Below are 25,637 nucleotides of genomic sequence, written 5' to 3'. Positions count from 1 at the left end.
CGCGCGACGCACGCTTCCTACCAAGAAAATTTCCCCGCTAATTCAGGGGAGAGAGAAATACCTAGAGAGGCACGGGAGTTTTGGGGGAGAGGGGTGGTGACCGGAATCGGACTACGTTGTATGTGTGTCAGACGCGGCCGGCCGCGTTCCGATGCGGCCTTGTTACCCCAACGTTTATGTACCGTATGCATGCGTGTCTCACTGCTTTGGGATGATATCGTAACATCGTACGGTGATGGAGGGGAGAGAGAATTCCAGACATCACATGGTGTGTTTTACTTCAACGTCTGTTGTGGGATGATGTTGGTCTTTGATCAATTCAATTGAGAGAGCTTTAACAAAAACAAGCTATTTCATTACGATTTCACGGGATCACCAGGGCGAGAGAAGATGGATGCAGTCTATTGGGATATCTTCCCCGACGCAGAAGACGCCGAGGACACGGAGAGCCTAGAGGAAGAGGAAGAGGAAGTATACGAGGACACCAACGCCTGTTCACCAGACATCAAGGTTCCCTGCGATAAATGCAGACGCAAGAAGCGCTCATCATGTAAACGATGCCGCAAGCGGCAGCGACAGCTTCAGCTTCAACACCAGCCAAGTCCTCACACTCATCCTCGGCGAACGAGGAAATCGTCCCTCGAAATCGCATGCTTTCCAGATCGCTCATCATCCTCTTACTCATCATCTTCTTCCAATTCATCACATCTCATTCATACCTCACCACCATCCACCTCGGCACAGGACGCAATCCCAGAAGTCATCCTCCAACAACCACCAGACGACATCCCAGCAGACACAACAACACAGAAAAACACGCTCACCGTTCCCCTCGGAGGTCCGAGTTTTGCAGCGGTGTATACCAACTCCCCGTCGTGGATGTCGACGTATACCTCGTCCACGTGCTCGACGACGTACACCACCATCCACGAACGTTCCCGCAGAGACGGACTCGGCAGCGGGGAGAAGGACGCTGGGGACGGGTGGTTGGATGTCAGGAGACGGCGGAGGCCGAGGCCGCCTTATCCTAGACGTCCGCGGACTGTTGGGCGATGGGATCAGGAGGGAAGGTCTTCGATGACTGCGGTGACGTCGTCGATGATGAGGTCTAGATGGGGTGAGGAGACGGTGGAGGGGTGGGATGAGGCTGAGATGGAGAGCGGGAGTTATTGTGTTGTTGAGGGGGCGCGGTGGGAGGAGCAGAGGTTCATCACGTCCAGGAGGGCCGCGAAAGCGGTGGGGACGGGTATGGGGAAGAGTGGTGCGAGGAGGCGGGGAAGGGGGCACTGGAGGGGTGTTGTTGGGTATGGTGCCAAGAGGAGAGCGAGGGCGGTTTCGTTGGTTGATCCGCCTGTGCCGAGGATCATGTTCGATCTACTCGCGATGAGGATGGGGATTTCAAAGACGGGATTGAGGGAGGGAGAGAACAGAGCTTTATGGGGGTTGCCGTTTGTGGATGGAAGAGGGCATTCCCGGGTCGTTTTTACGATGGCGTATGTGAGAGGAACGGCACATGTGAAGGGCCTTTGGGGGTTGTTAAGTGATAAATGTGACGACACTGGGGGTTTCTTTGGATCTGGTCATGGCGGAGGATGGAGCGTTGTGTTGAGATATCTTGCGGGTATACTTGGCTTCTATAGGCGTGAAGGTCAAGATGATGTGGATTAGAATGGTCATATGGCAGCGACTTTGGCTCAGCATCATCGATACATTCATCAAAAGGTTGCTGGTCACCATTGTCTGAGAACTCGCGTATTTCTCGATCGAAAATCTGGATGGTTTGATGTTACCTTCCTTCGTATCCCGTCTCAAATATCCGTGATATCAACATTGCTTCTCGTACTTAATTAAACAAAAAGAAAAAACCCCCAAGACCGCCCGCTGTCCTCAATGATGGACTCCCCTATGGTCAGTCTGGAATACCCATGAGATCAAGCTCCACGACGGACAAGGTACGTTCTGCCAATATAGATCCAGTGAATGAGATGGGCGCAAGGGACTGCATTTGCTATGGCTGTGATAAAGGCAAAGAATACAGAAAGCAAGACACACGTCAAGAGGAAGCCGAGGAGGAAGGCGCCATTCAGGGAGCAAAACATCACGAAGACGACGTACCCTTTAATAATCGATTAATCTCATTTCCTCAAGTATGGAATTTTTCCACGTCTATCAACAAAAAAAGATACTCCTAGAAGATAGAAGCAAGATACCCCTCCTTACGCGGGAGCAGCAGCCTCCTTCTTCTGACTGCGAAGGCCAGTTCTGGTTCCCGGCACCGCCGGCTTGACGGGCTTGGCAGCTCTCTTCTTCGGAGCTTTGACGGGCTTCTTCTCCTCTGCCTCCTTGATATCCTCTTTGGTATCCTCCTTCTTCATCTTCCCATCGTTCCCTTTGGGGGCCTCCTCTACTTTGCTCTTCGGGCCCTTGGGCTTGGTAGTCGTCTTCTTGGATTTGGTGGCAGTCTGTTTGGGTTTCGTCTCGGACTTCTTGGCCGTTTTGGCCTTCTTGATGGGTCTCTTGCCAGACTCATCGTCTCGGTTCTTCTCTCCCTCATCTTTTTCGTCCTCTTCGACCTCTTCTGCCTTGCGCTTCTGGCCCTTGGGCTTTGTAGTCGTGTTCTTGGACGTGGTAACAGTCTGTTTGGGCTCATTTCCGGACGTCTTGGTCGTCTTCACCTTCTTGATGGGCTTCTTACCAGACTCGTCGTCTTGATTCTTCTCTCCTTCGTCTTTGCCGTTCTCTTCGACCTCGTCTTCTGCCTTTCGCTTCTGGCCCTTCGGCGCTGTATCTGTCTTCTTGGGAAGGGATGGAGGGGTCACGGGCTTGTAGCCGCAAAACGGGGTCATTTTAGTCATCTGGCCAGGCCTGTTGTAAGAAGGTTGAGTATCCTCATTGTCCGAGTCCTTATTTCCCGTGTCTTTGTTGTCCGCTTCGAGATCCTCCTCCGCCTTGCGCTTCTGTGACTGCGGCGGGGTGGTCGTCTTCTTGGGTGCGGTCTTGGTTGTGTTGCCGGAATTCTTCTTCTTTGCCGGCTGCTTTTTGGCCCTGCTAGCCATCTTCTTCTGCTTCTTCGCTCCTCTGACCTCGGCATCCTGCTCGTCAGACTCTAAGTCCTCAGACTTTCTCTTGGAACCAATTGAAGGGGACATGTCCGGGGGAGAGGCGGTATCCACGATGCAGCTAGAGCGACCGCCCAAGGTCGGCTTGATATTCTTGACCGCATCGCTCATCTCGATGCTGGGAAGAGGGGCCGCCGAGCCCGTACGCGACGTGCGCGAGCTGCGGCTGCTTCGGGGACCCCAGGCTCCGGGAAGACGGCTGGGACTCGTCGGTCCACTAAAGTACGACGAGTGCCCAGGCGGGAAGAGGCCGGGCAGGTTGGGAGGCTTGCCAATGACATCCTCAATAGTGATCTCGACCTCTGCGAGGCGGCGCTCGTTTCTGGCGCTGCGGGAGTCGGTCACCTCTTGTTTCTCCTCGAGTTGGTCCTGCTGGTCTTGGAGCTTGTCCTGGCGCTTCTTCGTCTCGATGTTAGTTTTGCGAACTTCGTCTTTCAGATCTCCGAGTTGGGCGTCGATGGTGTTCTGCCATTGGACGAGATTTACCTGGGTCTTGTAGACGAGTTCTTCGCCCATGTCGAGGCGCGCTCTGAGGGCCTGGATCTGCTCGAGGCTGGAGTTGCGAGGGTGGAAGTCTACCAGGATTGGTTTGGATGAAGTACTCTTGAGGGACCTATGAGGTGAGGCCGTGAGGTATCGCTTCTTGGATTGTTGGGCCTGGGCCGGGGGCGTTCCCTTGAGTTCGAGCTTCACCTTGGTAGGAGGCGAGCTGGGCGGAGTACTCTTGATGGAAGTCTCCTTGATGGAAGTCTTCTTGAGGGGAGTCTTCTTCACTGGAGTCGTGGATTTGGATGAAGCGGCGTACTCGGTCGGCGGTGTGCTTTCTGCTGGAGATGGGCTTGCAGCAACCTTTATTTCTTGGGACAAGAACGAGGAGTCGATGTCGTCTTCCTCCTCTTCGTCCTCTGAAGGTGAATATTCCACGATCCCATCTCCGGTCGGATCGTACTCCGTGCTTGGGCTTCGGGAGATTTGGATCTGATACTGGCCGAAATTCTCTCCAGTTGGGCCAGCGAGGGCGGTCCTTCCTCCCGAAAAGCCAGTTTCCGGGGAGGAGCTCGGCGCCATGTTGGCTTCAGGCGCGATATATGATGAATCCGCCATGATGTTGGAAGGATGAGTGTGAGTTTGTATGAGATGATTTGGAGGAGATGTAAAGTAGAGAAAAGGACAATGTGGAATCTGAGTTTGGGGTGATTGCTGTGTAAGTGTGTGTATGTGTGTGGGTGTGGGTTTGCGCGGGTGAGTGTGTGTGTGGTGAGTGAGAAAGTTACGAGCCAACAGACAGGAGACAAGACTCGACCAGACGGGTATTTGAAGAAGGTGCCTCACCACCCGGCCTGACCAGGCGTCCACTTGTTCAGGGTTTCCAAACATATTCTTCAAAGGGTCCCCGAGTTGTTTCTTCACCACAGTCAAAGGACACAAAGGCCTATTTTTATCTCACCGGCGGTAAAGATTCAACATAAGTTGTGGGATTTCATCAAAGGCATTGTCTCCCATCTTTGTCTGATTGTTCTCAAGTCATCGAGTCTTTCTCACAATGCACGCAGCGTATTTACAGTAATATCTCTTACACAGTGAGAGAAATGAATTTGATCGATCACTTTGACCCGCAGACAACGCGACTTCCCCTTTTGGTTTCCTCCCCATCGTACCTTCCCTGACGGGTCTCCAGAATCAGATCAGGATTTTTCAACCAAACCCAATGCCCCGTCTCATTTCACCAAAGATGGTTCTACCAGCATCTAACATTTACTGGACAGGCTTGAGAACCATGAGATCGATCAACGAATAAGCAATCTCGGCCGCGGCGAGAACAGTGGTTTCCCCGTTATTATCGTACGCAGGCGCGACCTCAACTACGTCAGCACCCACAATGGAGAGACTCTCAAGGCCATCGAGTATGGTAAGAAGCTCCCTCGTAGACCAGCCACCGGGCTCAGCAGTGCCAGTTGCTATGAAAAGTCAGCTCCCTTCCTGCAGGCTTTTCCAAACTACTCACCAGGCGCAAAAGCCGGATCAAGCACGTCAATATCAACGCTGATGTATACTCGAGAGTCGCCGACTCGCTCCTTAAGCTTTGAGATGACTCCTTTGGCTCCAAGCTTATCCAAGTCGCGTGCGGTGACAATCTCGAAACCACATCGGACGTCGTTGCGCAGGTCACCCTTTCTTCGGATCAATGGGGCTCGGATGCCTGCATGGATCGAGGTATTCAAGATTAGGTGCTGGGCATGTCAGCTTCTTGCACAGATTATCTCGACTGATGCAACTAGAAATACCTCTTCGTGGGCAATATGAAGGAATGTCCCATGGTTAAGACCTCTAATATCGGTCAAAATCCGGCAGTGAGCAAGCCTGTCTGTCTTCACTTACGCGTACTCGGAGATCCCGCCACCTGAAGCGCGAAAAGGCGTTTGATATTAACTTGGAGAGCATCGACAATCTACAAGGAAAGACTTACCCAAGACTAATGGATCCCATGTGTCTTTTGGATGGTCAGCCAGGTATGAAAATCCCATGGCGAAAAGTACTGACCGATGTGACTGTCAAAGTGGATGACTGAGACGGGACCCCATCTCTGGTAGGTCGACCGCAAAGCAGACAGAGTCGTTGTGTGGTCTCCTCCAAGCGTGAGTATTCTAGGCGTGGTTGACACCGACGAGTTCGCTGCTGGTCTGCCAGAAATAACCTTTCGCTCCTTCATCAGCTCATGGTCCAAGAGACAGCTCAGCAGAACATCACTCAACGGTGTGGGCCTTGTCTAGAAGCTTAAGAGAAGCCGTGTTGTCCAGCCAAGTCAGGCGGGCATCGCCGCAGTCTACAACTGTCGCCCAGTCTTGCAGAGGGTTTCTTCCTATTGATAATTTCTCGTCAGATGAAGACATCTGTCAATACGAAGCCCATGCAGAAGAGTTACCCGTGTACACGCTCCATTCTCCCGGCGACTTTCTTTGACTGCCGCTCCGAATGGCAGGCGGGCCAAAGCGAGCTCCTGGCCGGCCAGTGGTAGTCTGCTCTAGGGGTTAAATGATGGCTCTACAAAGTGTACAGAAGCGAGCTGTAGTTACCGTGTCGTGTGACGCACCAAAGACCGCAATGTCATACTTATGGCCCTCCGCATTCTCGTCAGAGAAGCAATCTACGAAGGGCAAGTTGGCAAAGGTTCTCAGCCCGGCAAACGATGTAGCACCATAGATGTTCAGATCATCGTCACTATCTGTGCTCAATGGCACTTGGTGACCATGAGGTAACTGGATGTTATCAAATGCTTGGTGGGGAACTTTCCAAGTAGCCCCGCCATGGACATGGAGGAACAGGAGGGAAACACGAAAAAATGATGAAGTATACATCGTTGTCATGAAAATGCTGTTGCTTTAGATCATTGGCTTTGCATTTGACGAAACAACAGCATGAAAAATTATTTCTTGTTTCCTCAGAGGAACAAGGAGAGTATTTCCTGCCTCTCTTCAAAAGGGCAAGTCGACGTCATCGTCTTATTGGCCCCTTCCCTCTGTGCCTTATCGCGACCCCTCACTGAAGCTCCCTCAACATCAGCCACATGTTCGTGTAAGTGGAGGTGTGGCTTGAACCCCGAGAGCCATCCTTTCCTTTATGAAGTCGAACTTGAAGGGAAGGCACGACACCGGTGATAAATTGGAATGCTCCTTCTCAAAAACATTACGCTGTTTGGGTACCTCGTCTTGCGCAGAGGCCATGTACGGGAGCCTGAGGTGCCCGGCGCAACTGCAAGCTGCTGCAACTCGACACTCCCTCCAACATCATCCATCTATATTGCCGTGCCCTCAATCATCAACCTTGGCATCGGGCATCAGTAACTCTCGTCGCATTCCATCCTTCCTCTGTTGCCAGGCCATAATTAACCCAGACTCTCTTCTTAAGCCTGTTATTGAGTATCTTTAGAATCGAAACACATTTGTATCCCTCATGTCGGACGACATACCCTCCCCTCGATCCTCGGCCACGAGCTCCCGCTCATGGAAGACCCTCAGAAAGCGAGTCAAGTTTCAGCAGACTGAACACGACGGCGCAGTCGACGATGACGATAACACGGAAGAAGGACCCCCGCGGCCCCTTCCTAAGAGCGACTAGAAGTCCATATACAAATGGTGGAATGACGAATACCGCCTGGTCGCAGTCTGCGTCATCGGAGCCATCATTCTCGGCATCATCTTCAAGCATTACGACCGGCAGCCAATCCCCCAACTGATGGATGGCGACCTCGACTTCGATGTCATCATTGTAGCCATGTTCACTTGCGTCCGCGTAGCCATGAGCGGAATTGTTGAGACCTCCATTAGCCAATCTGCCTGGATCTGGGTGTCTGAGGCCCGGCAACGTCGTACCAATGACAGTCGAGCCAGGTTGGAAGACTTCAAGATATACGACGAGGCTTCGCGCGGGCTTTGGGGCAGCTTGTATCTCTTGTGGCGACTGAGAGGAAGGTATCGTGAGGCGCCTGTTCTCTTTTGCCCGAAATACTACTGCTAACTGATGACGTGCTAGACATCTTGCTTGTATTGGCGCCTTGATTGTTATTCTTGTCCATGGATTGGAGGCATCCTCCCAGCAGCTCTACCGGTATGAGGGCCAGCCACGAGTAAGGCTCGATAAACCCGAAGTCGCAGCGCCAGAGAGAAGCGATTTGTAGGACTACACTGTCTCTCGGGGCCTTGACCCGCGTGAGTGGTGATGCGTCACTTGTCATATGTATCACTTACTAACACGTAGCAGTACCGGCTCTCAATCTATCCACCAAAGCAGCCGTATACAGTGGTATCCTATCCGTGGATGTCAAGAACCTTGATCTCGAATGCTCTGGTGTGAACTGCACGTGGCCCATCGTGCCAACGCTGGCAGTTTGCGGCGAGTGCAACCCCCTAGACATAAGGACTATATGTACCGACAAATCGCAAACGTGCCGGTACAGCTTGCCCAGAGGCACATCAGTAGAAATCAGCCGAAATGCACCGACCACGGAGCGATTCAAAACGGCAGCGTCGGAGGGCATCATGCACCGAATGAACTCAACGACACAAACATACATATCCGTCTTCGACGTCCTGTGGGTCATGAAAAGCAAGCGAGAGACGAAAAGTATTGCTCAGGAATGCGCCTTGTGGTTCTGCATGAAGAGCTATAACTTTACGATCACCGAAAGCCAGCTTAAGCAAAAGCTTACCATGAGCTGGAACACAACCCGGTTCGAACTGGGCAACAGCGCGCACGGCGACGAGTACGTCTTCGTTGATATCCCAGCAAAAGACATGAATGTTGCGCCAGAGTCCAGGTACAGTATTTCCAAAAAAGCGCTGGCTGCATTGCGGAGGTTCGTCGACCCGATTGTCGAAACCACCTACGAGAAACAATACACCATCATCAACTTTTCGTCAGATTGGGCCGAAGGGATCTACAACGCGAGAGAAAAACTACCGGAATGGATTAATCGATTTAGCATCAGTCTGACGAATGAGGTGCGACTTCACGGCGAGATTCGGGACAAGGACCAACATCGATATACCGGACGAGCGTATGAGATGGTGCAGGTCATTATGGTAGACTGGCTGTGGATGCTCTTCCCAACAGGCCTGATCATAATCAGCATCTACTACCTCTTGCACACCATCATCAGAGGCGCTCGCGACGGCATATCGGTGTGGAAAAGCGACTCGTTGCCGATGCTCTTCTGTCGGATTGATGGTTCAATTCTCGCAAAGGTCGGCGATGGCATGGATGTGCCCAACGGACTGGATGTAGCTGTCGGTAATGTCAATGTGTGCTTATTGAGGGAAGATGATGGCGACTGGGTCTTCAAGCCAATCGAGAGCGAGGAGTCGTCTTCTTCGTCGTCGTCGTCCGAATCTGATTCTGACTGAGAGGTATCGTGGCGGTTCTAGTCAGAAGTCAGAATCGGTGGTGGTACGCATTGATACGATACATCATCTCATCCTAAAAGCTCCGTCAATGAACAAGGGCAATTGACGTAAAAGAGTGTCAGTCTGCGAGGTGTGTGTCCTCTCTTTAATTCCGCGTTCTGTGGTCCCTGACATGGCTGGGCGGAAGACCTCCGAAAGCTCGGGGTCTCACCGTTCATGATGACGCTAATGACTCGACCCCAGCCGTCAGTCGGGGAATAGGTTCGTCATGTCTGATTGGTCTGCATCGCCGAGCTCTTGTGGAGTTCTGCGTGAAGTCGCCGCGGCGACTCGGCAGAGGTGGTCGGCAAAGGAGTTCCTTGAAATTGACTGACTCTCATTTGCTATGTCAAATTCAACCCTCCACTTTGCAGTCTCGCAGTCTTCGGCCCCAAGTTCTAGCCCCATGTCCAAGGTAAAGCACTACCTGTTCGGCATGCACTTCGCTGAGAGGGTGAGCGGATTACAGATCATTAGTGTTTGCGCCAAGTCGGCGCAAGAGACGAGTCAGAGTATGAGAATGAGAGAGGGAGGGAGAGAGAGAAAGGACCAATTCCGATCATTCCGATACAGACCCGGCTCCAGGCTTGGATGATAGCTTCCCCTGGTCACAGCTCCGGCCCTGTAGGATACCAACTCAGGCTCGACCTCCGTGTCTTCGTGTCCACCACCATGCCGTCCCCAGACATCTAGCGTCAAAGGATCGTCGACGGCTCCAGACCCCAGAATTTCGACTCCAGAGTTGCCATGCAAGCCTTTCCCCTCTTCCCCACACCCCGCAAAGTGTTCCCGTCTTCCGTCTTCGGTCAAGTCGCTGAGTCCAGGTCTGGGAATCTCAACATTTTCAACTCTTTTTTCGCGTCATCTGGTCCCGTACTCAGTCTCCGTAGACAAGTTTCCCCTCGCTCCAATCCCTTATCTTGCGGATCCCAGTGAAGAATCCTTCTTGCGCGATCCAAAGTCTAGATAATGGCATCTGAGACCACACCTCCCGAAGTCTCCAAGCCCAAGTCGCAAACCAAAGTCCGCAAGCGCGCACCCAAAGCCTGTCTATCATGTCGCGCTCGCAAAGTGAGATGCGACGTGTCTCAGCGAGGTCGCCCATGCATGAACTGCTATCTCGACAGTGAGAATTGTGTAGTAACTGGGCGCGCATCACGGTTGTAAGTAGCTGTGTTCTTGTTCTGCACTGTTGATAATACTAACCCAGCGAACAGTCGAAGAGCGCAACAAAGAGATGGTGTCGACAATGCGGAAGGCGCATATCCGCAGTACGACGCAGAGGCCGGCGAGCAACTTCTTGTCGTAGATCCCATCACAGCAACGAGTGACGACTCTCGGCCAGTTCCCTCAAACGAATCAGACACCCAACCACAAGCCTGCAACCATTCACACGGCGACGACATCACAATACCAACAGCCACCGACCGACCAAAGAGCCCGGTGGTTAATGATAGCCATGCCCAGAATGAGCAACCAAAACCAAGCCGTCACCACGCCAGGCCTTCAGTAGCATCGACGAGCACGTACGAAGCTTTTCCTTCCAATTCTCTGCCCTTGAATAATCAGCCCTTTACGACGCCATACACCGCTGGTCAACAAAATACCATGGGAATAGACGTTACATACTCTTTCTACCCGTTCCTGGCATTGGGCAATCTTCACGGAATCCCACCACAGGATGTGAACTATTTGGAGCTCCAGGGATGTCTTAGGGTGCCGACACGCGCCATACTTGACGAGTTTGTTCAGCAATACTTCCTGCATGTCCACCCACTGCTGCCAATGATCCATGAGGGCGACTTTTGGGATCTCTACTGCGTGAATCCCACCAGTTACGTGCCTGGCGAAAAACTCTCACTGCTCGTCTTCCAGGCAATGCTGTTCGCTTGTTGCAACGTACGTTATCCCCATCCAATCTCACGGCTTTTCAGGGCACAATTCTGACAATCAAATAGTTTGTCTCCCGCCAGACCATCAAGACACTTGGCTTTCCGACCGTTCGAGCCTGTCGCGCCGCTTTCTATAGACGTGCCAAGCTTCTTTACGACCTCGAATCCGAATCGTCTCCCCTCGCAATTTCACAGGCTTCCCTTCTCCTCTCCTTCTGGTCTTCGCCTACCTCCCCGGCATTCCGCAAATCAAACACAGCCTGGCTCTCCATTGCGATTCAAAATGCGAAAATGGTCGAAGCCCATCACTACGCCACGCGCACAGCATCTCCCAAGAAGCGCAACCTCCTGAAGCGTCTTTGGTGGTGCTGTATCATTCGCGATCGAATTGTCGGCCTAGGCCTTCGCCGCAGTCTGCAGATCACGCGGAGTCATTTCACTTTTGATCCGAATGAAAGTCTTGGGTATTCGGACTTGGCTGATGAGATTGAGAGGAGCAGGGTGTATAACCCAGGCACAAAACGGTGCTTGGCTGAGATCTTAGAGCAACTGGTGGAGCTGTGCGTTGTGCTGACCGATATCCTGATCCTGGTTTTCCCGCTAGACGACAGACCGGGTTGGGGCAGAGAGATGCGAGCCGAAGAGCAGGACAAGGTGCGAGTATGTAAAGTTGCGCTACAAAGGTGGTATAAGGGCGTGACGATGCGGTTTCCCATGTTTGGTGGCGGTTCGGTTGCGAGGATGAAGGCACCAGGGAACGAGTTCCAACACGACTCTGTGATATTGTACACCAATTTGATGTACATGTACTATCAGTAAGTTACTGTCGGGATTCGACCTACTGACAATTACTTACATTCGCTCAGCTCCTCGCGAGTGGTTCTCAGTCACCACGAAGTCCTGCACCTCGCCATCACCGCCGCAGCGCCATCTTTCAACGCCATCCCAACCTCCGATCTCATCATCATTGGAGAGAACCGACACGAGCTTCAGGATGCCGCTTCCGGGGTAACGGAGTGTCTCAAGGAACTTATCCATCTTCGTCTCGCACGTTGGCTTCCCATCAGTGCCGTAGCCTGTACCGCTTTGCCGCTGGTTCTGCACATCCTTGATGTGAAGCTATCGGCCTCTTCACGATCCTTCGACCCCAACACGCAATCGGCGCTTAAGCAACATCGCCTCAACATTCTCATAGAAGCCATGAAAACATACCAACCACAATATGACGGCGTCGACTGGGTCAGCGAGACGATTCGACACATTGTTAATCTAGCGCAAATTGAATCGCCAGCACCAGGGGATTCCGCAAACGCAACTCCCGGCGGCGCAGTCATCGCAGACTGGACCGACATCCTTGCCTCCCAGCCAAGCTCCTACCTCCGCCTAGCCCTGACGATGGACCTCTCCCTCAGCAAAGGACGGCTTCCAGAAGACGGAGACTTCCCAGTCAGTCTCCGTGGCCTCTTCACAGGCGGCTTCAATCCGCTCAAGGCGCTCCTCGAACGTAAGAGGAACGAAAGCAGAGACGCCAGCAGGGATACGAGCGGGGGCTTCTCGGAGCCTGCAGAGCACGCCACAGATCGTATGACGGACTTTGACGCCGCAGCAATGAGAGTCAACCTCTTCCGGATGCAGCCGCCCGGCACCGTGACAGCCATCCCGTCAGACGAAGATTCCACCTCGCCGACATCAGCGGGCAGCCACAGCCAGGACAGCGTTACGGACGACACATCACCGCGCACCGGCGCGGAATACCAAAGCAGCTGCGATGTCAACATGGCAGATCGCCCACCGTCGGAGGGCATCGACGGTCTGGCTGCCGAGGTCCTCGCCGCGTTTCCGCTGGATGATCAGTCTGCGAATGTAGCTTCTGGCGACTTTGATGGCATGTACTTTGACGGGATGCCGGGGCACGATGGGCCCGGCGGGTGGATCGAGACGGCGTGGAATGAGCTTACGCAACATTCTGCTGCGCCGGGGTCTGGCGAGGATCGCGGGGATAGGGATACGGCGAGAGTGCTGCTTGATGCGTTGAGGGAAGGGGAGCTGGCGGAGTGTGCTGCTTGAGATTTGTATGAATGTAAGGGTAAAATGATGACTTGACGACTTGATGTACACAGGGAGTGTTAATGCTCACTCTTGTTCTTGCGTAGATAGCTACTGAGCTATCAGAATAATACTTGACGTTTGATTTTCTGCAATTCAGCGGCCTATGCATTCTGACGCATGTGTGCGTTCTCCGGCTTAGATCCGCAACTCTAGTGATTCCCGTTCCCGCGATCTGATGTCTTTCAGTCTCAGATACCTACTTCTACCTCAACACCCTCTGTCACGATACTTGTTTTTGGCAAACACCGACATTGCTCGCAACCCAAACTGACGAAGACTCGAGAATCGCTCAGAGACCCATGTCAGGAAATCATAGTCCGAGGACGCAACGTGGATTGCTCTCCCCCGCACGATGCATCTTTCTTGCACTTGGGGTACATGAACCCCTAGATTCTCCAAGTCCGCTGCATTCACCCTGGCGTGTCGTCTCCCCCGGCCAAGGGTTTCTTTTTAGAATTTAGGTTGGGCGGGGGTGGTCCTGTCGATCTTCGGTCGTCGGCAGAGAACCACGGCGAAGTGGATGTGCCGGCAACATGAGGTTCCGTCTCTTGGTTTGCCGGTGCTGACCGTCAATACCGCGAGATTTTAAATAATGAAGCCGGTCTTCAGTTTAGCATGGACTTGTTGACTTCTACTGCGGTCAAGAAAAAAAACAAATCTGTCTGAGAAAAAAGGGCTGAGGGTTCTTATTGTGGCGATATAACTTGTGGCGATAGGACGAGCGCTGGAGGTGTATCGCGTGTATCGTCAACAACCCAAACATCATTCAGGCTCCGGCTGAATTTCCCATCATGGAATCAAATAGAGTACCTTGACTAGATATTAAATCACTCTGGAAGGGAAAGTGCTGGTTGCTACACCATGTCCCGCTCATGCAGTGACGACCCAGCACCTGTCTCAACATTTGGCAGGTACTATGTATCATCCGCTGCCAACAACCCGTCTCCTTATCACGTAAGAAACAACCGTCTCTTCACATAGCATCCTACGAACCCTACACCATCAAACCATCCGTCAGTCATGTCCTCCACAGGAACTCCATCCCCAGCAAGCACCAAAAGCAAATCAACCAGCCTCCGCACCCTCTGGTCCGGCACCCAATCCACCCTCAAACGCATCCTCTCCTCCCACCTCAGCCTCGGCCTCAGCAACCGCACACCTTCGTCGCTTCTCTCGAGAACAGCCTCGCGGTCCGAGCGGGGCAGCGCCGTTCGCTATATCATCACTTTACCTCCCACGCCCTCGCCCCCGACAAGTACGACTCCAGGATGCCTCTCACTGAACCTGTGTCTACGATGCCGGTGTTGCCGCTTCAATGGGGAGTGTATTATTGCGATTGCGTGTCCGCCTGTGGCTGTGTACCGCGGGGCGGCGGGACGGAAAGTTGACAAGAGGGTTGGGGTTGCGGTTGTGTTGACTATTGTCGGATGGGTTCCTGGAGTGATTTGTAAGGAAAATATGGATGGATGAAGGAGGACCGATCAGGGAGACACGATTTTGCTGACGATGCGAGATAGATGCCCTTCTGAGCGCTCCTAAGAAGCCAACGTCGCCGTATTACTGGCATACGAACGAGAGGTCCAGCTCGGCTGTGGTGAAGCGTCCAAGGAGACGAAAATCGACGATGCCGTCTGAAAGGCAGGTCAAACGGGTCGTGTAAGGTGCCCACTAGGATGTGTCAATACACAGATAGGGAATCTACTCGTCTGACGGAGCTCTTTTTCCAAAAAAGCAATCGCAAGCAGCAGACATTGGGAACGAGCAGTAGGACATGGGAGAGAAGACGAGGCTTGTATTGTTTCAAAGTCTAGTTCCATCATAAATCGCGTTACCCCTATACACCCTGTCTTTTTCTTTTCTTACAAGGTCCTACAGAAGGGTTGGATTTTTTCCTTTTACGTCCAGGCTTTTCTACGAAAAGGTTCCTGACGTGACATTAGATATACATTTTTACATACGCCCGCCTAAATAGGCGACGTACGAGCCCCCCTCCGTTCCGGTATGCGGAATTCCCTCAAGGACCCGCGGACGGCCGAGAGGGGGGGGCTGTGATGTTGATACACGGGTGGCACTTGTGTGCCATGGTTTGGTCACCATATTTCCGGATACAAGAATTCTCCCCCGAAAGTTCGGGGAAGTGTCTTGATCAGTGGCTTATTTGGTGCGCTTGGCCTCCAACTCCTTCTGGTAGTTGGCGCAGAGCTCCTTTCTGTAGATGTTGTTAGTAAAATTCAACCGGAGTAATGTCAAGGGGGGTCAACGTACTGAAGGTGAGGAGGAGCGGCGGCGTAGTGGCTGAACTCCATGCCGAACTCGCCCTTGCCCTGGGTCGCGGCGCGGAGCTGGGAACTGAAGCCGAACATGGCGTTGAGACTGCAGTCGGCAATAAGCGTGAAATCCTCGGTGCCGACCTCGGTGTCGTGGATGGTGGCGTTGCGCTTGTTCATGAGCATGATGATGTTACCCTGGAATTCGTTGGGCGCGGTGATGGTAGTCTTCATGAGGGGCTCGAGGACCTGGCCGCCGGCATCGTCAAAGGCCTTGCGGAAGGCCATTTGCGTGGCGAGGTTGAAGGCGAAATCGGAGGAATCCGTGACGTGGGTGGAGCCGTCGTTGACAATCATCTTTGTGCCGATAACCTTGTGGCCGAGGAGGGGACCCTTATTGGCGGCCTCTTCGAAGCCCTTTGAGCAAGCGGTGAGGTACTTGTCCGGGATGGTGCCGCCGACGACCTGGGTCTCGAAGAAGTTGGCCTCCGGGTCGTCGTGGGGCTCGATCCAGCCGGCGACGCGGGCGTAGTCTCCGGGACCGCCGGATTGTCTGCGGAGGAGGAAGTCGTACTCCGTCTTGCGGGAGACGGTCTCGCGGTAGGCGACGCGGGGCTTTCCGGTCTCGCAGTCGACCTTGTACTCGCGGCGGAGGCGCTCAACGTAAATTTCGAGGTGGAGCTCGCCCATGCCGGAGATGATGGTCTCCTCGGACTCCTCATCGACGTGCAGGCGGAAGGTGGGGTCCTCACGCTGGAAGCGGTTCATGGCCTTGGAGAAGTTGTCGGCGTCGCTGGTGCGCTTGGGCTTGATGGAGAGGGACATGACGGCGTCGGGGACGAACATGGAGGACATAGTGTAGGGGAGGCCACCGTCGGTGAAGGTGTCGCCCGAGGCGCAGTCGACGCCGAAGACGGCGCAGATCTCGCCGGCGCCGACCTCGTTGACGTCCTCCATCTCGTTGGAGTGCATGCGGACGATGCGGGGGATGCGGACCTTCTTGTCGGTGCGGGAGTTGAAGAGGTAGGTGCCCTTGCGGAGCTTGCCCTGGTAGACGCGGATGTAGGTGAGCTGGCCGTAGTTGTTCTCCTCGAGCTTGAAGGCGAGACCGACAAAGGGGAGCGAGTTGTAGGGGACGAGCTTGACGGTGGCCTCGTCGCGCTTCTTGTCGAGGGCCTTGTTCTCGACCTCGGATGGGTTGGGTAGGTAGTCGCAGACGGCGTCCAGAACGGTCTGGATGCCCTTGTCGGCGAGGGCGGAACCCATCATGACGGGGGAGAACTTGAGGGCGATAGTAGAGCGGCGGATGGCGGCCTTGACCTGGGCGTTGGTGGGCGTCTGTTCCTCGAGGTAGAGCTCGGTCATTTCGTCGTCGACGTCGGCGAGCTTCTCGATGAGCTCCTGGCGCTTCTCCTCGACGAGGTCCTTGTAGCCTCCGGGGAGGACGTCGGTGGTGCGGACGACGGTGCCACGGGGGCCCTCAAAGTAGTGTGCCTTTCGCTCAATCAGGTCGATGACGCCCTCGAACTCGTTCTCGGCGCCAATGGGGATCTGGATGGCGGCCGCGGGAATCTTGAGCTTGGTGTTGATCTGCTCGACGGCCTTCCACGGGTTGGCACCCATGCGGTCCATCTTGTTCACAAAACTGATGCGGGGGACGTTGTAGCGCTTCATCTGACGGTCGACGGTGATGGTCTGGGACTGGACGCCGCTGACGGCGCAGAGAATCATGACGGCACCGTCGAGGACGCGGAGTGCGCGCTCGACCTCGATGGTGAAGTCAATATGGCCGGGTGTATCGATAATGTTGATGTGGTAGGTTTCCTCTTTTCCTTCTTCCGTCTTCTTCCAGTCGGCGAAGGTAGCAGCCGACTGGATGGTGATGCCCTTTTCTCTCTCGAGATCCATAGAGTCCATCTTGGCGCCGACAGAGTCCTTGCCGCGGACCTCGTGGATGGCCTTGATGCGACCCGAGTAGAAGAGCACGCGCTCGGTGACGGTCGTCTTTCCGCTGTCAATGTGGGCCGCGATACCAATGTTGCGCACGCGCGACAGGCGCTTGGCCTCCTCGGGGCTCATCTTGGCGGCGACCAGCTCGGGGGTGAGGGTGGAGGCGTTGTCCTGGGCCATCTTGAGGGCCTCAGCGGCGGCGTCCCTGACCATCGGGGTCGTTGAGAAGGCGCGTACGGAGTTCTTCTTCCATGCCGTCGTCGTTGTTGTCGAGGACTGCTTCTTTACGCAGGCGGCGAAGCTGCTAAATTGTCGTGCATCGACTTGAGGCTTCACGCCTGCAAGCAGACCGCCATTCGGCACTCTGACGGCTCGTGGAGCCCTCATCGTGACCAATGTGTGTGCGGACGAAGAGAAGGGGAAGGGGAGGATGGGAATATGCAATGGGGAAAGATATTACAGGAAAAGGGAGCCGGGATCCATTCGGGACAAATGGTCTGATACGGGGCTCATCTTTTTTTTTTTTTTTTTTTTTTTTTTTTTGGCCTTGCTGTCTTCCAATCGCCCAGGCGAAACTTTTTTTTCTTGGTGACCAGCAGCGACAGGGATTCCGATTTCGCGCCGTCGCGGAGGCACGTGTTTTCGTGGATGGGTGGGTCTTCTGCCCGGCAGTGAACGAATCGTGGCATCGGGATTACCTACGCCGGCCGGTTCAACGGGTAATCGCCGGAAGTGGAGGCCGGAGCATGTCCGTGTGCTTTACCTAATACTTGTATATTTATACTAAATCACAATATGAGTAAGTATGTAGAACACCATTGTGATGCTCTAAAGTGAGTTGGGAGGCTTCTGGAGAGTACACATCTTTGCACGATGCAGACTTGGCTGCCCAGGCTTCAGGTCAGGCAAAACGTGGGCCCAGCATTTGGGTTCAATTTGGAGCATCAGACGAGATAGACTCATGAGCGTATTCCGGCCAAAGATGAGCTTCAAGCTTGTTTTTTTGTTGACATTCCTCCAAATCAATAAACGCTATCTTGCGCCCTTGAATGAGATACCCATCTTTTGCAATAACGCCGATACCTTTCCCAAATTGGCCATCCCTCTATCCAACCAAACGCCCTTGTGTTACACACAATCCTCAAATCCAGTGGTCATCCAAAGCTCGATTCTTGTCGAGGTAATCGTACACCTGCTTGTAGTCCTTGCAGACGTGCTTCGCATCCCAACCATCGCTGCCCGTGAACCCCGGGGGGAACGTCGTCTGCGTGCCCTCCAGCGCGACATCGCCAGCGCACATGATGGCCTATTCCAAGCAAGATTAGTTCCCCATCCACCAGACATATCTCGGGGGAGAAATAAAAAGATCACTACTCACCTGTCGCAGATACTCAAAACAATGCTGCAAATGCCAAGGCCCCTCCGCACCCTCCGTGCCCTCGGGAATATGCGAGTGCATATCGACGTTGGCGCTGCCGTTGACGGCCATGCCCGCGTAGCTCTCGAGGATGGCGTACAGGCAGTGCAGCTGGTGCGTCATCGAGGTCGTGAAGACGGTGCGCGGGGCGAACTCGGGTAACGGCACGGGGAGGTTGTCGTGGGCCTTTGGGTCCTTGACCTCGAGGTAGCCCAAGCCCTTGGGCACGATGGAGAGCCACTGCTCCTGGAGGGTTGCGTTTGTGAAGAGGGTTTTTGGGTCGTCGGGGACGAAGTCTGTTGTTGGGTGGAAGGTTGTGATTTGCTGGGAGACTGTTGCACACTGTTAGTTGTGGTCTATTTTGTGGGTAGCAGTGAGTAAGTGATGGAAGATGTATTGGCGTACATTTAGGTGCGAATCCTGTGAGGTCGCCGACGGGCTCGAGACGCTTGTCTGGTGTGCTTGTTGTTTGCAGGCCCCTTCGCTCGAGGAGCAAGCCAACGATGACTACGAGGAGAAAGGTATCGAGCAGCCAGCGCCATCGGCGGAAGAGGTTCCGGGTCTTGGCGCATCGACTCGCTCGTGATGATGGTGAGCATCTGCCATCTTCAATATCTGCCCGCTTCCACGGCTTGCCCTCGTCGCTGAGGAGCGACACACTAACGTCGGTCATGGCATCGTCGGTGATGTCTGCCTCTCGACGGGCGTCGGAGTAGGGTGCATTGCTGGGTTTCATGGCGCCAGCTCTGGTTATCGGGGACTATGTGACGAGAAAGGGAATTATGTGAACTATTCAAACGAGTAGGTGGCAGATAGATATGATATTCCTGATGACTTGGAGTTCGCAAGCCAAAGAAGTACAGAATCTGACCAGCAGAATGTCACGTCTCCGAGTGCCTCAGCCTACGTTGCTAACTATGGGAAGGGGGCGACTGTGCGACCTCACCCGCCGCCCTTGCATTCTGTGTTTTGAAACACCACACATCTGGGAGCCCTGGGCTGATGTCGACGAGGGCGGCGGCGCATGCCTCGTTGAGTGGTTGCGCGGCGCGTTGGATGATTTGAAAGGAGCTCCGACACTTTGTGTATGAGGTGAGCGGAGCGCGGGAGGATGTTTGGGACCGTGCAGGGCTGCAGGCTGCGTCAATCGTCAGTTGGAGTGGTCGGGGTCGGTATTGTTCATTGGTGGTTATTCGTATCGCGCATTCATTTTCTTTGATTGTTTTTGTCACTTTGAAAACTTGAAGCTGTATTGAAAGAGAGATTTCGGTGTGCAAATGGGATGCCGCCAAGGTTTCTACGAATTGACCACTCTTGACCCCTTTTGGTGAGAGTTTCTGTCAACACCGGCAAACATTTCAATCAGCCAAACTCAGCCTTACATCGCACGACTAATTATTTCTACCATTCCTGGGGGCAGATATCTAGAGTATTGATTGCTGAAAGAATACGCACAGCGTTTGAAGGGACTTTGGAGTTTTTGTGACTGAGTTTCATCTGCAATGTTGTATGAGAATGCATTCAGAGACCAATACTGTATACCCAGAGGTTTCTCTCAAACTGGCGGCAATTGACAAAGTTCGTCGACACCATTCAAGGGGGGTAGAGGGCAAGGTAACAAAACGAAAGACGGGCAAAAGATGCATCATTACATCGAGTAAAAATGGCAAAATGATAACTGTGAGATTCGAACTCACGCCTCTTGCGAGACCAGAATGCTCATCCGTTGGACGGATGAAGCTTTTGAAGCTTGAGTCTGGCGCCTTAGACCGCTCGGCCAAGTTACCTGTTGATGATTCGGCGGGCTGAAATGTCAAATATGTAGCTAGAGCCACCGCTGTGGCTGCTTGTTGCTTTCTGTGTGCGGCGCAAAAGCTTAGCCGCTAATAAGCCGCTCGCAGAAATAAGCTCTTGTTTGACTTTCGGGATCGACAAACTTTCATCCAAACCATTACCATTACCGCGTGATTCACATCATCTTCCCATCACGGAAAGCGACTTTCACTAAATGTCTGAATATGTAAGCCTTTCTTCACTAAGCCCAAAACCTGATGCTGACCGCCCTTATCTCGGATCTAAATTCGATCCTAGAATGAAGATATCGGAGTGGATCACCGGCCTCGGCGATCGCGCAAGCGCCGAGATGGATCAAGGAAAAAAATGTCTGACCCTGACTCTCGAATCTGACAGGAATCGGGCCGCTATCGTCGTTGACCAAAATCATTCCACATTCCTCTTGGTATCGACGTATCGTGGGCTCGTGGAGCACAGAGCCCCCCGGTGGGATTCAGAACAGCGGAGACGGCTCCAGAGCGGGAGTTGATGTCGGCAATCTCATTCTTTCTCTGTTGTTGCGAATTGCATCTCTTGATGCTTTTGCATTCTTCGAATATCCTTTCTGGGCTATTGTTTAGTAGGTCTAGACGAACATGTTGCTTCTCATATCGGTGACAACACCATCATTCACCAGACACTCCCGTCCAGCGACGAGTCTATACCATCTTAGAACATCAACGCCATGCACAACTACCGCATCCTTGGACTCCAATGACCTTACCGGCGTCAACATGAACAGCAAAGCAATGCTTGATGAGCTGTCCCACAACAAGCGCCCTGCCGCCAACTAGCAGTCTAGTGTTGGCCGGGCTCATCCGTTCGGCACCACGCGCCGATTCCACCCACCACCACTTCCCGCCTGCCTGCCGCCCTATCGGGATCCCAGTGGCGGCGGAGCCCTTCGAGAATCCTTTTTTTCCTCTGCATGGAAGCCTTCTCCTTTTTTCCTGTCGGCACCCTTCCACTCTGGACCCAACACCAAGGATGGTGTACGAAAGAGTGGACCTCGGTGGTGCAATGAGCGGTCTCCATTTTCAGCCTCTTTCGAGCCAAGTTTATATCCGGTCAAGGGGTCTGGTCTGGTCTGACTATGGTCTAGTCCACTTGTGACTGTCCGCCACGCATCTTTCGCATTCACTCTTTTACTCCTTTTGCCGTCACTGCTACCCGATGGGATTTTTGTTTCATACCGCATGGTTTCTTCCTTCTTGGTACTGCTTGTTCTATATTTGAGTTTCTCGGCTTGGAACGACCATAAGGCCATCTTCGGCGATTTCCCACCATCCATGATCGCTTGATGCAAGGGCTTACATTCATACTTAATGTCTAATCTATCCTGAAAGACGCTCTCCTTCACACTCGTGTCGCAATAGCGCGCCGTAACTTGCAGAACCAAGATCGCCACCCAACGTTGCAACAACAAGTCGGTCCGCCAAGAAGTTCCTGAGCAACCTCTTTCATCGAACCAGGGATATCAAGCAAGATATACCTACCTATCTGAACAGCAACAAACAAAACAGACACAATACAGATCACGCCCACAATGACTGTCCGAGACACAGACACCACGGCCGAAAAGTCCGGCTCCGGCCCGGACCTTCGCTCAACAACCCCCTCCGAAACGACCCTCTCACCGGCCACCCCTTCCGACCCGGAACCCCAAGCAACCCTCGCAGCCGGCGCCGAACCCCGAACAACATCCACCCCGGGCCCCGTCCCAGACGGCGGCCTCGAAGCCTGGATCCAGGTCCTCGGCTCCTGGGTCATCCTCGCCGACACCTGGGGCCTCGTAAACACATTCGGCGTCTACCAGACCTACTACGAACGCACCCTCCCCGGCGTCACCCCCTCCGCCATCTCCTGGATCGGGTCCCTCCAGGGCGCCCTCCTCATGATGGTCGGCCCCATCTCTGGTCCCTTGTACGACGCAGGCTACTTCCGCGAGCTCCTCTGGGCGGGCATCACCCTCATCATCCTCGGCATGTTCATGACCTCCCTCTGCACAACCTACTGGCAAGTCCTCCTCGCCCAGGGCGTATGCGTAGGTCTAGGCTGCGGCCTCGTCTTCCTCCCCTCCACCGCGATCCTGAGCCAATACTTCCACCGCCGCCGCGCCCTCGTCATCGGTCTCGCGGCGACGGGGTCCCCGATCGCGGGAATGTGCTTCCCTATCCTCTTTGGCCACCTCGAGCCCCGCATCGGCTTCGGATGGGCCACGCGCATCATGGCCTTCATTCTCTTGGGGTTGTCCGTCATCCCCGCCGTGAGCATGCACACGCGCCTCCCGCCGTCAGGCCACAAGCGCTCCCTCGTCGACCGCACCGCGCTGCGCGACCCGGCCTTCATGCTCGTCATGGCGGGCTCGTTCGTCGGCTTCCTGGCCATGTACGTGCCGTACTTTTACATCCAGCTCTTCGCCGTCAGCCACGACATCGGCCCCGCAAACTTTTCGTCATACTTCGTCACGCTGCTCAGCGCGGGGAGCATCCCGGGCCGCGTGATCCCGAATTACCTCGCAGACAAGGTCGGCGCGTTGTACATGCAAATCTCCGTCGCCGCGGGCTCAGCCGTGCTCATGTTTGCGTGGCTCGGCATCCGCAACATGGCGGGTCTGGTGGTGTTTGCGATCCTGTACGGCTTGTTCTCCGGAGGCATGGTGAGCATTTCGCCGACGGTGATTGTGAGCTTGTCGCCTGACCTCGGGCGCGTCGGCACGCGCATGGGCATGATTAACTTTGTGGCGGGTATCGCCATCTTGATCGGTACGCCGATTGCCGGTGCCATCTTGGGTGACTATAGCGGTGTTGCGTGGCAGTCCATGATCGGGTATGGAGCGGCGGCGTTGACGGTTGGGTCAATGGTGCTTACTGCGGCAAAGATCTTTCAGTTGAAGGGGGAGAGGAGGGATATGAAAGCTTGAGAGTCGTTGGTAACGGTTGACGATGTATAGATGGATAGATTTCTTGCAGTTAGACTATATACCCCTTTGCGAATAGATGAGATTTATTTACTCGATACTCACCTCATCCACCACCATCCACCAACCGCCACCGCAACGCTCCCAAACACCACAAACCACCTCACCAACCCCTTGATAACCTGCTCCTTCGCAAACGCATCAATCGCATCCCCATCATTCACCCTCGGGAACGGCACCCCAGGCACCGGCCTCCCCAACGCCTCACACAACGGCCCCCACCCGTCCTTAACATCATAAAACACCAACCTCTCTTTGTCTACAACCCTCCTCACCCAAGCCTGATGCAACTCCCACACCCGTCGCGTAGGCAGCACCCCGTCCCCTTCTTCTTCCGGGGGGAACAACTCCCCCCACCGCCCATTGGGAATAGCATCGATATACCGCGGAAACCACCTCATCGTAGGCAGCCAAAACAGCGCAAACGACAGGAAAACCTGCAGGCTCCGCTCCCCCGTCTGCCGAATACTCCGCACCCACGCCTCCGCATCGCGAACGGTGCAAATGACCACCGCGTCGGGGTGCAGCGCCGCGAGTTCCTCGGTGAAGAGCATCCCGGGGACGTCGACGACCGCCGCGTAGCCGTCTTGGAAGTGTGCGGTCAGGGTATCGAGGACGACTTTCTCGTCGGCTGCGGTGCGGATGGGCGTGTGGGAGAGGCAGGTGATCCAGGAGCGGATTTCGGACTCCGGGCCGCGGGTGAGTTGGGTGCCGCCGTGGTGGACGGGGACACCGGCCCCGTCGTCGTCGGAGAGGAGGATTTCGAGGGCTTTGGCGAGAGAGGCGGTTCCGGTGCGGGGGAGGCCTGCGCCGATTACTTGGAGGCGGGTGCCGGGTTTCGGTTTGGAGGCTTCTTGGCCCATGGTTGGAGGTCTCGTGATTCACCTGATGTTTCTGGAAATCTGGTGTTGGTGTAGTCTCTTGGTAGTAGGCTACTCACTTCATGATCGAAAAGTGAAAAGGAGAACAAGAGAAGGAAAGTCATCAGATTCACTTCAACGCATTATGTGAGGAGAGGGAATAATCAGCTGGACTGACTGCATGCAGATTTCTGTGCTGATGTCAGACCTGTCATTGTCAAGCTCGTTGCCAAAAGAGGAAATATCAAGTATAGACCTAGTCGTCAGCTCCGTTGACAGCCACCACCAAACACTGGTTTGATGTAGAAAGCAATTGATGGCGTTTCTTGGTAGACGACTTGGCTCGAGCCAAAGAGCTGGGCAGGCTGACGAGGATGTAAGAGGCCTGCAAGTCTGCTGGTTGCTTCATCACATCATGTTGGCCATTGCTGCTGTCCATGCTCAGGGCGCCTGAGGAATCTGCAATTGGCAGAAGATAATGTTGACTTTCTTTGTGGGTGTCAAGGGTAGAGAGATTAGAGAGACATTAAGACGGGGTACTGTATCGGGATAAAGGCTGCTCGATATCTCTCCTTCAGTTAACCTTCGTCTTCAACGAATGTATGGTATCGCTCCAATGGCTGCTTCAGTGACAACTAGTCTTGCGATGAAGTAAATGATTTTGAACGGTCCTTCGCATTCTGGAGCGCCCTTTCCAGCCGAGGGTGGGGCGTGAAAAGCGTAGTCTACTCAGGTTCAGTCTACTAAGAGATGGATAAGTAAAGAATGGCGAAGGAAAAAAAGATGGAAGTAGCTCGAAAAGCCAGCAGCGATGGAAGACATCTTATCCGCCGTAACGTCATGAACATGGAAACCTCCCTCGTTCTCGCACCGCTGGGGCTGATGCTCCACCCTCAAGTCATGGCCCGAGAACGAGAACGACAAGCAGATTCCATTTGCCTGGTATTACCACCAAGACACGCGGATGACAAACTGCTCAACGCCAAGTCCAAGCTTCCAATCGATATTCAAAGGGTGTCACCTTGCTCACCTCTGAAGAAAATGATTCATGATAGAGCTCCAGCGTTGGAACCTCGTCCTGCAGCTGTATGGAGCTCCTTTCCTAGCGGGGACGGTAGGGCGTTGGGAACATGCAGCTGCCAGCGAGTAGTATGCAGCTCCACCCTATCAATTCGGCGGAGACGGTCTTGTTGCCCCGTATATTGATGTGTGGTGCTGATTCAGCCTTGGATCATGGCTTGGGCGGCAGCTTAGCAACGCTTACTTTGTCG

The 25,637-nt window shown here is 54.0% G+C and overlaps 10 protein-coding genes across 10 annotated transcripts; 5 read left to right on the top strand and 5 right to left on the bottom strand.

The window, feature by feature from the left end:
* Positions 1-130: 130 nt before the first annotated feature.
* HER10_EVM0001408 (uncharacterized protein) lies at positions 131-1,774 on the top strand. The gene has a single exon (XM_035471156.1). It carries the CDS (start codon positions 391-393, stop codon positions 1,666-1,668), a length of 1,278 nt encoding a protein of 425 aa, XP_035336892.1. The 5' UTR covers positions 131-390; the 3' UTR covers positions 1,669-1,774.
* Positions 1,775-2,216: 442 nt separating this feature from the next.
* HER10_EVM0010204 (uncharacterized protein) lies at positions 2,217-4,187 on the bottom strand (the record flags this gene model as incomplete). Its single annotated transcript, XM_035479672.1, has 1 exon — positions 2,217-4,187. One exon carries the CDS (start codon positions 4,185-4,187, stop codon positions 2,217-2,219), a length of 1,971 nt encoding a protein of 656 aa, XP_035337612.1.
* Positions 4,188-4,749: 562 nt separating this feature from the next.
* HER10_EVM0008575 (proclavaminate amidinohydrolase) lies at positions 4,750-6,524 on the bottom strand. Its single transcript, XM_035478092.1, has 9 exons — positions 6,194-6,524; positions 6,043-6,136; positions 5,873-5,979; positions 5,661-5,814; positions 5,587-5,610; positions 5,499-5,520; positions 5,405-5,447; positions 5,125-5,350; positions 4,750-5,077 (listed from the first exon to the last, which is right to left on the bottom strand). Exons 1-9 carry the CDS (start codon positions 6,482-6,484, stop codon positions 4,875-4,877), a joined length of 1,164 nt encoding a protein of 387 aa, XP_035337456.1. The 5' UTR covers positions 6,485-6,524; the 3' UTR covers positions 4,750-4,874.
* Positions 6,525-7,070: 546 nt separating this feature from the next.
* Positions 7,071-9,106, top strand: HER10_EVM0013433 (uncharacterized protein; the record flags this gene model as incomplete). The annotated part of the gene is made up of 4 exons (XM_035482790.1): positions 7,071-7,227; positions 7,282-7,588; positions 7,650-7,790; positions 7,918-9,106. 4 exons carry the CDS (start codon positions 7,071-7,073, stop codon positions 9,017-9,019), a joined length of 1,707 nt encoding a protein of 568 aa, XP_035337874.1. The 3' UTR covers positions 9,020-9,106.
* Positions 9,107-9,600: 494 nt separating this feature from the next.
* Positions 9,601-13,117, top strand: HER10_EVM0001653 (fungal specific transcription factor). The gene is made up of 4 exons (XM_035471394.1): positions 9,601-10,221; positions 10,276-10,957; positions 11,017-11,765; positions 11,817-13,117. The coding sequence occupies exons 1-4, from the start codon at positions 10,028-10,030 to the stop codon at positions 13,015-13,017; spliced, it is 2,826 nt and encodes a 941-aa protein (XP_035336920.1). The 5' UTR covers positions 9,601-10,027; the 3' UTR covers positions 13,018-13,117.
* Positions 13,118-14,079: 962 nt separating this feature from the next.
* HER10_EVM0011234 (uncharacterized protein) lies at positions 14,080-14,529 on the top strand (the record flags this gene model as incomplete). Its single annotated transcript, XM_035480671.1, has 1 exon — positions 14,080-14,529. One exon carries the CDS (start codon positions 14,080-14,082, stop codon positions 14,527-14,529), a length of 450 nt encoding a protein of 149 aa, XP_035337695.1.
* Positions 14,530-14,848: 319 nt separating this feature from the next.
* On the bottom strand, positions 14,849-17,736 carry HER10_EVM0007065 (elongation factor G). The gene is made up of 2 exons (XM_035476631.1): positions 15,325-17,736; positions 14,849-15,268 (listed from the first exon to the last, which is right to left on the bottom strand). Exons 1-2 carry the CDS (start codon positions 17,661-17,663, stop codon positions 15,214-15,216), a joined length of 2,394 nt encoding a protein of 797 aa, XP_035337331.1. The 5' UTR covers positions 17,664-17,736; the 3' UTR covers positions 14,849-15,213.
* A 681-nt stretch (positions 17,737-18,417) lies between these two features.
* HER10_EVM0007212 (uncharacterized protein) lies at positions 18,418-19,597 on the bottom strand (the record flags this gene model as incomplete). The annotated part of the gene is made up of 3 exons (XM_035476774.1): positions 19,099-19,597; positions 18,655-19,025; positions 18,418-18,582 (listed from the first exon to the last, which is right to left on the bottom strand). Exons 1-3 carry the CDS (start codon positions 19,427-19,429, stop codon positions 18,418-18,420), a joined length of 867 nt encoding a protein of 288 aa, XP_035337341.1. The 5' UTR covers positions 19,430-19,597.
* Positions 19,598-22,072: 2,475 nt separating this feature from the next.
* HER10_EVM0010693 (major facilitator superfamily transporter) lies at positions 22,073-23,449 on the top strand (the record flags this gene model as incomplete). Its single annotated transcript, XM_035480145.1, has 1 exon — positions 22,073-23,449. One exon carries the CDS (start codon positions 22,073-22,075, stop codon positions 23,447-23,449), a length of 1,377 nt encoding a protein of 458 aa, XP_035337646.1.
* Positions 23,450-23,547: 98 nt separating this feature from the next.
* On the bottom strand, positions 23,548-24,425 carry HER10_EVM0003176 (uncharacterized protein; the record flags this gene model as incomplete). The annotated part of the gene is made up of 2 exons (XM_035472860.1): positions 23,933-24,425; positions 23,548-23,902 (listed from the first exon to the last, which is right to left on the bottom strand). The coding sequence occupies exons 1-2, from the start codon at positions 24,367-24,369 to the stop codon at positions 23,548-23,550; spliced, it is 792 nt and encodes a 263-aa protein (XP_035337028.1). The 5' UTR covers positions 24,370-24,425.
* Positions 24,426-25,637: the final 1,212 nt, after the last annotated feature.

This window comes from Colletotrichum scovillei (assembly GCF_011075155.1).
Source record: "Colletotrichum scovillei strain TJNH1 chromosome Unknown Contig00002, whole genome shotgun sequence".
Taxonomy (NCBI): Eukaryota; Fungi; Ascomycota; class Sordariomycetes; order Glomerellales; family Glomerellaceae; genus Colletotrichum; species Colletotrichum scovillei.
This window is presented reverse-complemented; position numbering and strand designations above follow the sequence as displayed.